The 11,593-nt window shown below is 39.3% G+C and overlaps 1 protein-coding gene across 12 annotated transcripts in view; it reads right to left on the reverse strand.

Moving 5' to 3' along the window:
• LOC126395228 (formin-binding protein 1) overlaps positions 1 to 2,303 on the reverse strand; it is a 69,319-nt gene extending 67,016 nt beyond the window's left edge. For 7 of the 12 annotated variants that reach the window (XM_050052530.1, XM_050052529.1, XM_050052528.1 and 4 more), the window contains exon 1: positions 1,861 to 2,303. In XM_050052530.1, coding sequence (XP_049908487.1) covers positions 1,861 to 1,884 — 24 coding nt within the window. In that variant the 5' untranslated portion in view covers positions 1,885 to 2,303. The remainder of the gene's footprint in view (positions 1 to 1,860) is intronic. The other 5 variants (XM_050052524.1, XM_050052533.1, XM_050052532.1 and 2 more) reach the window with 2 other exon arrangements.
• Between the last annotated feature and the right edge of the window lie 9,290 nt (positions 2,304 to 11,593).

Consider the following 11,593-nt stretch of genomic DNA (forward strand, 5'->3'; position numbering starts at 1 on the left):
TGTTTGTACTGACACACACACTTAAAACATACCACCATTCAATCTATGAATCCTGCAATAACATTCCAGCACCTCTGCCAGGCAGTCTGTCAGCACACAGACAGCAGAATGACTGCTTTTAGTGTGGATCATTTCCACAACAAAATAACAACAAGAGCCACTGAAACAAAACCCCAACAACAGGAATTCCACTCGCCATAGCTGCTTATTATCAAGTCGTAAAAATAGTTTGACACAGTCCTGTAATCCTTATTCCCATGCTGTGGTTTACAACACACTGCCCTAAACATGTGAGTATCTGTGTGTCCGAATAAGGGGAAATAACACTGATACAGTGGATGGGTTGATAAGGGCCACCACTAAGTTGTTACAAGTGAAGCAATCCTTAAAAGTGAATTTCAGTGAAAAGTGACATCACTGCAGAGGAATTTATTGTAGTAAGGTTACTGGGCTTTTACTCTTCCACTATTGTTGCTCACAAAGAATGCCTCATGACCCAAATCATTCATGAGCATGAGGTCCCCCTGGTTTTGTGACAAACGTGAAGGATAAACATATTTGTCAAATGACTAATCAGACATTTCTGTTTGTAGTTGCAAATAGTTTTTTGGGACCCAGATTTAAAGGGAAACTGTGCCCATTTTCAAAATGCATACATGTTATTTCCAGTCTAAGATAATCTAAAAAAATATAAGTAACATGAACAACTCTCTCCCAAATCCAAACACTAGAGCGCTAAAACTCAAACTTGTGATGTCATAAAGTGTGGAACTGTTCCACTGACAATAAAAAATCTTTAAAAAAATAAAATAAAATAAAAAAATCCATCAATGAATGGTAAAAGATGGCCCAGATGACACTGAGAGCACCCAGGGGAGTATTTGGGTACATCTTCTGTTTCAGAACTGACAACATCACAATAGGATAAAGCTCATTTGGGTATAAAAAAGACAACAAACACTTTATAGGTCTACAAAATCAGTCTCCAATTCATTGTCCATGGAGCAGCGCCAAACTTTATACATTATGACATCACAAGTTTGACACTAACTTCTCTGGTTTATGGCTTTGAGAGAGAGTAGCTCATTTTCATAAATATTAATTTAACATTCTTAGGCCATGGAAATGACATATTGGAATTCTTGATAACGGTGGTGTTCCCCTTTAAGGCTGTAGATTGTGAATATATATCAATATATATAAATAATTTTTGAGCAAGCTGACCTGTTTATGCGGTTATTAAATGGCAATAACATGTGGGTTAACCAGTTGAGTTTCACCACTGTTTGCAGTGCTTCGGTGCAGATATATAAGAGAACTCATCCACTTCCTCTACTGGCAGTGACAATACATCTTGTGAAACGAATGTAAATTTACATGCTTGTTACACGTTTTTATGAGACCGTTACAAAGAAGCAAGTGTCACTGCAACATGAACACACAGCCTCAGCAACTTGGCGCCGCAGAGATGTTATAATGTGAGGGGGTGTGTGTCCAAAGCGTGGTTTGAAATGCTCAAATGTAAACTAAAATGGATGGTTAGCTAGCTCGGCTTTTCACTCACACCCTCCCTGCCAACTGCGCCGTGTTACACTGATGTTGCAACGAAATGTAACACAGGCAGAGAAAAAAAATACACCAGCTTGAGTGATTAGCGCTACAAATTAGCTGGCTGTGGTCACAGAGGCTGAACATCCACCGAGCGGCACATACATACTAACCGTTGTTTTAGCTGCTTCAACATGGAGCCACTGCGCCTTGTCACACTCGTGTTTATTTTATCTGAGAACCGTTAGGTCAACACAGGCCACATACATAAAAACGCCGTGAACAAACGACACAAGTGCACAAGAGACTCACCCATAGCTCTGACCCCCAGCTCATGGTTTCAGTACGATGTCCTCGGAATAATCCACAACTCGTTTGAGGTGTTTTCAGCACACACAGCGGCAGACGGGATTTTCTTCACCCTTTTGTGGTATTCGCCTGTCACTGACCGTATTCTGTCAGAAAAAAAACGTGCTCCTCTGTCTAGTTTTTCATTATCAACGTCTCATCCTGTCTGATACAAGATGGCCAAGAGCTGCAGCATAATCTTCAAACAGGATAGTCTCGCTATATGCAGCGCGCGGGCACTCGCTTTCGACCCAATGACAGCTGCTCCTGCGCGAGCACAGGCGAGAGAGAGAGAGAGAAAAGGAGATGTTGGCAGAGGGGTGTCACTGCAGGGTTGTCCAATAAAGCCTTTACAAATATCGGTGCTCACTCACTATTCCTGGTGCGTGTGTACTGATGGGAAGCCCTGGTTTGAAATGCGGACTGAATGCTGTGGGAACATGGCGTGTTGGTGGGGGGAGGGAGGGGGTTCAAAAAGGTCGCCACCCTCGGCAGATGTTTCATTGAACACCCCCAGAGGGTTTAATGCTAACTTGTGGGCAACCGCTTTCCCTTTCTGTCTTTGTGTCTCTCTATGTGATAAGACCAGAAGTAATCGTGTTGACAACACCCTGGATTTACTTAGCACTTACCCCACAAGCTTCCACTTTGCACACAGGATGTTGCCTCTGGGGTGCTGAGTTTAGAAACTTTCATGCAATAAGAATGAAGAGATAGCACGGCAGCCATAAACCTGCTGCTCAGCTGGAAGACAGCACCCAAACCTTTGGGCCCCAGCCTTTGTAGACAGAACCACTGGATGCTCTGTGAGCATGATGATGGCCTGATATGAGCTGTGACCAGACATCACCTAGAAATGTATATGAAAAACTATTTGAGGATACAGTTGAGGCCCATAATTCATGCCAAGACTGGAACTAAATAGTGCATTTAAATCTGTTATTTCATCTCCAGCTTCTTATAGTTGCTCCACCTTGTTCCCATTGATCTTTCCCAACTTTAAAATTACAGCCAGGCTAATAAAGTGTAAAGGGATTCAGAGGTTGTACATTTTGTCTAAAGAATATACAAAAGTGGATTTTGTCCACACTTATTGCATATTATCTGGATATTTTGTATATTATTTTGTAATGTGTGACCTTTTTCTTAGTCTGTTATTGTTGTTTGTATTCATTGTTGCAACTTGTTTTTTTATGCTGCCTTCTTAGCCATGGTCTCTCTCTTGAAAAGTATGTTTAAACCTAGTTTGAGGTGATGAAAAGCCAAGTCGATTCAAATGTACTGAGTACTATAAAACCAACTGTTGGCAAAAGTGCTTCATGGGAACATTCAGAAAAATGCAACAAAATGAAAATTAATGAATTCAAAATAAATAACTCAATAACTGTATTAGACCAAATTATAGAGGTAAAAGAAAAAAAAACTATTGTAAAAAAGCTTATTTTTGTGGCAAGCCAAGTCAGATACCTGTAGATATCAGCAATTATCATCATCATTATGATCATTATGATTAGTCATGTGAATGATTACATTAGCATTAAGCTGTTTTATGATAATAATTCCTTTGAGCATACAAGTAAGGAAGTGAAGTCCATTTTATTGTTAATATGGTCTCATGGTCACATTGTTGCAACAACACTGCCATCTAGTGGTTGGATACTTACAAAATGGAGAGACACCACTGGGGGCACTAAGTGCAGAAGAAGCCATGCCTGTAGGAAAAGGCCTTGCTAGCAGAGATAACCAACTTAATCACAAGTAAGCTTACTGTTGGTTCATCTGTAATGTACAGATATCTGCAAAAAGGGCCCACTTGTTCACAGGTAACAAAAAATAGAAAAATAAAAAATCTCCACTATTAATGGGAAAGTGCAAGGAATGTCAGCTTTGGTTTTGTATACAATGTTCATCAGTCAGACACCTGCTTTCCAGAGTCCATGTGGAGGTATTGCATCGAACAGGATTACTCAGTTAGCTAGGTAACTTCTAAAACAGCATGCAACAACATCTCAGAACATTTGTTAATGAATAGCAATAATAAGTGCTTCTGACTAATTGTGGTCAAAGAGGGTTTAATTACAGTACAAAAGCAATGGTTAAAAAAAACTACAACTTTCCTTTCCACATATGGCCCAAAACTGTCTGTAGTTACAGAAGTTACCCAAAAATGTCAACAAAAAAAAAGTCATTTAACTACTTGAATCGCGATGCAAATATTAATGTGGTTCACCATCCAGCAAGCTACTGCAAAATGTAGTTAAACTACCAGTTTAATTGCATGAAGTTCACTCAAGGAGTTACAACAGGCCTGGGTTATGCACCTAAACTAGCTGCTGTATAATCTTATCGTTACATGATCAAATGATGATGATTAAATATATATATATGACAAAAATACCAATGGAAATGAGGTATTATTAATTTAATTGTTAAGTTTTTTATAGTTTATGGAGAGCTACCATATATTTTATAACGTATTTTGTTATAGATTGCTACTGGCTATTATAAAAACAGATAAGAAACACATGATGGAGATGGGTTTGACTTTTCAAAGGCACATATAGCAAATGGCAATTTTTTCTTTGAATTCAAACATATTTCTATGGTAGCAATCAATCAAGGGTCTGTTTTCTGTCCAACATATAGTTGGAAGGCCCACTCACCCCATGGGTCCCAGTGCAACCGCCCTGCCTGCACTGTCTATATTTATGCCCCTGAGTTCACTACTCCCCAACACTGCTTAACTGACTGTTCTCACAGAAAACATGTTTATATGTCTAACACAGGTGTAATAAATAACATCTGTTGTGTTGTTGTTTTTTTGGTGTGCCGGATCGAGTGCCCTGGAATTTTACCATGGCTTATTCATGCTTCCATGAGATGCCCTGTGCTTCTCCTCCTATGAGAAGTCAAAATATTTGCGCTAATACAACTCATCTGTTGGTAGCCTTTATCAATAGCAGTGGATAAAAATACATTAGTATCAGTGTTATTAGGGATTTTGTTAAGGGATCCACCAGTGATGTGATTTAAAGCCAAATAGATGTTATTTTTTATTGAGTTTCTTACAAGATTTTATGCCCAGTCTCTTTGTACAGCCAACAAACAAACTAAACCTATATACTTTTATTTTAATATTAGTAAATTGTAGTTCAAAGTATTCTGTTCTGTCATAATTATTCAGTAGGACCGACTTGTGTACGTGCAGTTTCTTCATGGTTTGTAAGTCCAAAATTACACAGCCTGGACTCACACATGCTGTAAAGGACCATTTACACACCTGGTATTTTTCACCTCATTTATAGTTAATCACCTTTAGCTAATGTTTCTGTTGACCACTTTCCAAAGTGGACCAGAGATTTTGAGATTTCTAAAACACAGTCAGCAGTTTGTTTCCACACAGCATCACACTGCAGAGAGAGTGTTTAAGTTTTGTTTAAGTTACATAACTGGTGTGTAGTGACGCAGAGCAAAGTTTTCAAGTCCATCTGTGCTCTCAGCTGTGTTTCCACACTATGATAACTTGGCATGATATCAAGTTTACAATAATGGAAGACATCACATTCACTGGGCCTGTTTACCCTTCATGAACCACCAGTGTTAACTCTGGTGATACTTAAGGATAATAAACATATTTAAATGTTGTATTAATGTCATTTATTCTAGATAAGAGCATCTAAAGTGCACATAAATGTGCAGCGTGTGTAAAAAAAGGTATCTGATAATGTTCATTAAAAGCTCAATCTGTACTTTTGTTGTAGATTTGGATTGTGTAAAATGCAGGTATATTTGTATATATACCTGAAGATTTTAATTTCATGATGAAAGCATTTCATTGTCTTCGACATTATAGGCATGATTTACTGACACTGAAACGAAAAAACAATAACAACAAAGCCTTGAAAGGTCCAGTCAGTTGGATTTAGGGGCATCTTTTGGTAGAAATAACATGCAATATTCAAAATGTGTTTTTTATTAATTGAGAATGAACTGAAAATAAGAATCACTGTGTTTTTTGTTATGTTAGAATGAGCCATTTATATCTAACGAGGCAGCTGTGGCTCAAAAGGTACAGCGAGTCGTCCACTAATCGGAGGACCAGTGGTTCGATCCCCAGCTCTTCCAGTCAGCATGTCGAAGAATCCTTGAGCAGGATACTGAGCCTGAAATAGCTCCCGATGGCGATTTGTGTGTGATTGTGTTAAAAAAAAATCTGAGTAGCAGGTAGCACCTTGTATGGTAAGTCAGACGACTAGAAAGGCGCTAGGTCCATTTACCATTGCACTGGGCCTCTGATAGACTTATAAACCATTAATGACTGTTTTTATTGTTGTCTAGTGTTAGTCCATTTATGAAGAGACCTGTCAATCAATCAGCTTAGGAGTCACAGCAGTTTCTATTCTGGTGTTCTCAAGCTAAGGTCATAGGGTGACTTCGATTTGCATATCAGAGTATGTTCCTTTAAGGAAAAGTCAGAGCAAAAGAAAAAAAAAAAAAAAAAAATCACATAAAACTTCAGATTCACNAGGAGTCACAGCAGTTTCTATTCTGGTGTTCTCAAGCTAAGGTCATAGGGTGACTTCAATTTGCATATCAGAGTATGTTCCTTTAAGGAAAAGTCAGAGCAAAAGAAAAAAAAAAAGAAAAAATCACATAAAACTTCAGATTCACCACTAGGGGGTGCACAAGGACCTTCACTGTCAGTGTCAGGTTCTAGTCAGCACTCACAAAGTCACAAACTGCTGAAACCAAGTTTTTTTTTTTTAGAGATCTTAAGCTATAACTGCTTCAAGTCCCATCCCAGATACCAAAAACCTGACTGGCTCCTTTCATTGTAGGAGGAGTCATGGACTGATTACCTGACGGGCCTACCAGAAACAGGCCCAGGGGCCCAAAGTGTCAGGGGCCGCTCTGGCCTTCAGTTGTGAAATGTATCAAATTAACTAGTATTAACCAGGATGACCACAAAGAGATGCAAAGAACTTTAATGAGACATAAAACAACTACAAAGAGACACAAAATGACCAAAGAAGACACAAAGATACCTCAATGAGACACAAAATGACTTCAAAGAGACACTTGACTACAAATAGATGCAAAGAAATACAAAGAGACACAAAATGACCAAAGAAGACACAAACATACCTCAGAGACACAAAATCACTTCAAAGAGACACTAAACGACTACAAAGCAAAACAATCCAACCAAAAAGAGATACAAATCTACCCCTAAGAGACACAAAATGACCTCAAAGAGATACAAAACGATTACAAAGCATCACAAAACAACCACAAGGGCACACAAAATTACCACAAAGAGATACAAAACCACAAAAAGATGCTGACAACTACAAAGAGATGCAAAAAAAGCAAAGCCAACACAAAGTCTGTGTCTTGCGCCGATGAAGGAGAGGTGGTGGGGCCTTTCTGTGCCCAGGGGCCCATTGTCTCATAATCCACCCGTGAAAGCAGTGTCTTGAATCTGAGCTCTTCCTGGCTCAACTATAAAAGGAGAGTGAGTGCAGCTACATGAGATCCTTACGTCATATCAGCAGCTTTTACCACCTGTTTCGGGTTTACCAGATTTGCTCAAAAGTCTGCGCTTTTCCTCTGATCCAACCCATCACCAGATGGCGATCGGTTGACAGCTTGGCCTTTTCGTTCACCCGAGTGCACAGGTCTGATAAAACAACTCCAAATTCAACATCATCCATTCGCCCAAGCTGTCTGATACCATGTGCAAATGCGAGCCCGCTTGTGAGTTTAACAGGATGTTTAGCTTGAACAATCCGTGGCTCGCACAGATGTCCAATCACAACAAACCATGTTCGGAACTGGACCTCTGTTTCTCTTGGTCTCTCTCCTCAGTGTTTCCTAGTAGTTTCCAGCATGGGTAATGAAGGCTGCTGAGCGCTCCAAAACCCTGCTAGGTTGTTACACTCTCCAGATGGAGGTGTTTGATTGCACAGAGGCTAGATGTGACCCCAGCCTGTCAATCTCTTTAAAAGATCTGGATCCTTCCCCCTTCCACATTTAGATGGCCGGTTTCCCAATAAACACCATACCCTCACTGCTTACTTCATGGGGCTTCAGAAGTTTCAAGTGAGTCAGAGCCAGGATACAGAACTGTTCCTGTTTCAAGTGGCTAAATTCAGGTACCTTATTGCTTGTTAATCTTTGGTGTACAGAGCAAAGCGGGAAAAACAGCTGATATCTGCAAACAGAGACAAGTATAGCTCTTAATGCATATCATTGACACCATCACAAACAAAGTGTTAATGGTCATCTCTGATATATCTTCTTCATTTCCTCAGGAAACTCTCCCCGAGTAGCTTGCTTTTTGACTTTTCCGAGCTTACAGTTTTTAATTGAAGTAATTTTGCAGAAGTGAAATAGTGTGGCAGCTGACTGCATTTGTGGTGAAATAATAAGAGGAAGACAAATGACCACTTGGATTAGATTTTCTATAAATCTGTCAGCTGTATTTGTCTAGATTCTTGTGGACAAGCTACTTTTGTTGCTACATCACCATGTGGATTCACAATTGTAAAGTTTGCTTTCAGATTTAGCCTCAATTATGAAATCCACTAAAAATGTTCAAAATATAGACCAAAGACACAAACACATTAGTTAGCACAAATATACCACAACCACTATTGAAAACACACACCCACATCTCTGACAAGGACACAAACACACTCATGCAAACAACAGTAGATCTCCAGATTTGGTTGTAATAACTCAGTGTCAAGTTTCCTCCTGTTTCAATGTATCACATGTGTCACAATGCTTGAGTTACAAAGTAAACAGTCCATGAGACTTTAGCTCTCCATAGCAAATGGGTGTTTACTGTGTATCTGCATAACTGGGCACCGTGAAACCATGTTGTTTTCCTCTGGAAAGCAGCAGAACAGCAGCTTTAACATCTTACTTTGTCCATTCGGAGGTTTTATTTTATTTTGGACAATAAATAGAAAAAAAAATATCAGTTGCAGTAATTTAAAAAAAAAAAATCTCGAAAGCCAGTGCACACTGGACCCAAACAAACATAAAATATACCTTAAAACTACAGCAGGTAACTTTTTACAGCAAATATGACAAAAACTTTTTTTTCATATCCAGACGGTAGTAGATAAGGCAGATAAAAGGGTTAGGGTTAGAATATCATGGTCTTCTGCCTCCTCATAGTGCTCCTAATGGCTTTTGGAATGATTACGAAAACAACCAATCAGAGCCCAGGAGTGTTTAGTTGTAAAATTATAAAGTTTGCTTCAGCCAGTGGGCATTGCCTCGCTTTGGGTCAACTGTTTTCAACATAGTAGCCAGGTCACAACTTTCTCATTTTACAGCTAAACAGTGCACTGAAATATGCTAATAAAAACATCTGAGCATGCAACAACCTCCGAGGCTGAAAAATGAAGCCAAACTGCAGTTCCTCAAATGGCCACTTGAGGCTGGCTCTAGAAGTGAGTCAATCCCCATAGACCCCCCCATGTTAAAATGCCCAACTTTACAGCAGAAAAAAAACGTTCACAGCTTGGTGCAAAAAACTGTTGAAGTCTCTGTATCTAATTTAAATTTTCATGACAACTGTACAGGGGTGAATTTTTATATAACTTACCCGTTTACATTTTACTAAGACTTAAAGTTACACAAATTTAAGGGTGGGGAAGCTTGAGTAACAGGCTGACTGCGAGGTGTCACTAAGGTCTAGGAGTGAGTTCCATGGCAGCCAAAATGCTGAACTCGAGGCTTTAAATCCGTAGCCCACAGACCGATGGGTGACTTAAAGGTAGCTACACTCATTATTTTATAGAGTCTGTGCATTTGAGGCGAGAAACAGGCAATGCAGTGACAAAATCTTGATTCATATTTGATCAGCGCTGCCTAGTTTGACAGTTTGACTGAGGTTCATGAGAAGTGATTAGCATGATTAACAGCTGCTTTCTCATAACCTGTGATTGGCCAAAGTCCCCTGTCAAGAGCTAGATTTTTTTAAAGCCTGAAAACAAAGCCTAGCAGAGGTGCAAATGTCTGATGTTCTCTCAGAAGAAACTGAATGACAACATGCTAAAAGTTTACTATGGGATTTTTGCCTAGTGACGTCAAAATTAAATTGCCTACCCCAGCTTTAAGGTGTATGCAATTTCAGTTATTAATGGCTACAAAAGAAGGCACTGCACGGTACCCCTGTCCCTCTCTACTCAACTACTTCAAAACTGTCTGCTGCTGCTCAAAATGTATAGGCTGTCCAAACCAAACAAACATTGGTCCTATCATATAACCGCCTGCAGCCCTGCTGACTCCTACTTGCTCAATGTCTTCCAACCCTGACACAGTCATCCCTCAATCAAATCTCCCTCAGCTTGTCGGAAGTCTCTAGAACCCAAAACATGGCTCTTGCATTTGTTTTTTCAAAAGTTAGCAAACTAAAAATATAAGAAATTGCTAGGTCTGACAGGGTGCCACCCACAAAAGTGAAGAGATACAAAAGGATTACCCAGGATTGTGGAAAATAATTCATCAGGGGGGTTTGAACTTAATTAGAAAACACACATGGGGTGCAAACATGAGCTTCTTTATATAATTCTGTGCAGATATGGGAATAGTTGGTAAAAGCCTCTACAGTGAATGGTTCAGGCCAATAAATACTGAACTCAAGGGTTGCACACTCATGACTCTAGTTTATTGACTTTAACTCCACCTTGAACAGCATCATGCCATACCAGTTCAAAGGCAAACTTTCCTAACTTGTTGTTGACCTGTTCCTGATTAAAGCAGGGTTTGTAAGCAGAGTTCTTATTTGTCTGACTCCCATGCGGTTGATGCAACTTGAAGCTAACTCAAAGCTGTGGACATGTTATTGCATGAACCCAGACATGCCATTTAAGATTTATGGATCCATCACTGCAACCTTTCACTCGAATTAAACACCTATTCAAATGGAAAAGATATGTTCATCCTGCAGTGCCAGAGAGTACATTTCACAGTCATTCGAAAGTGTACAAGTAAATTTAACAAATGATCCCATGATGTCGTCACAGAACACAGGTGAGTGATAAACTGTAAGACCACACCTACAACATACATGATGAATCACCAGGTAAATGGGCTTTTAAATCAGATCACTTGGACACACAATTAAAAACACAATAAAAAATTTGATGTCAGCAAAATTCTTGATCATCCATTATATGGTCATTCACATATATCCACATGGATCAGTATGACAGTGTTGTTTATTCAAAAAAAAAAAATTCAAAAGGGCATTCCCAACACACTATGTTGTCTGTATGTTTAAACTGTGCAAGTGTACTCATGTAATGCATTTTAGAAGTAGAATAATGGTGCTAAAGTATGGTTGTTCAGCAGCGCCATTGTTTCTACGAAGAAAACATTTCTATTGTACCCTCACACATTACTGAAAATTATCCTTTGCTCCTGTGTATCTTACAAATTAAATAGCAAATTAGACAGTCACATTATTGCTTCTGAATGAGTAGACCGATGCCAAGTTTAGAGTCTGCCAATGATTAGGATCACTGCACATATTAAATCAGGACTAATGACTGATTGATTCTAATCTTCCAAATCATGTCAAGTAGAGCTCCTCGACATGGCTGAAACTTCATTGTCAGGGCTAACGTTGCTGGACGGTGTCAGATTATAGCCGAGGATTGGATTATCACTGCTAATC

Source organism: Epinephelus moara, chromosome 9 (genome assembly GCF_006386435.1).
Source record: "Epinephelus moara isolate mb chromosome 9, YSFRI_EMoa_1.0, whole genome shotgun sequence".
Classification (NCBI taxonomy): domain Eukaryota; kingdom Metazoa; phylum Chordata; class Actinopteri; order Perciformes; family Serranidae; genus Epinephelus; species Epinephelus moara.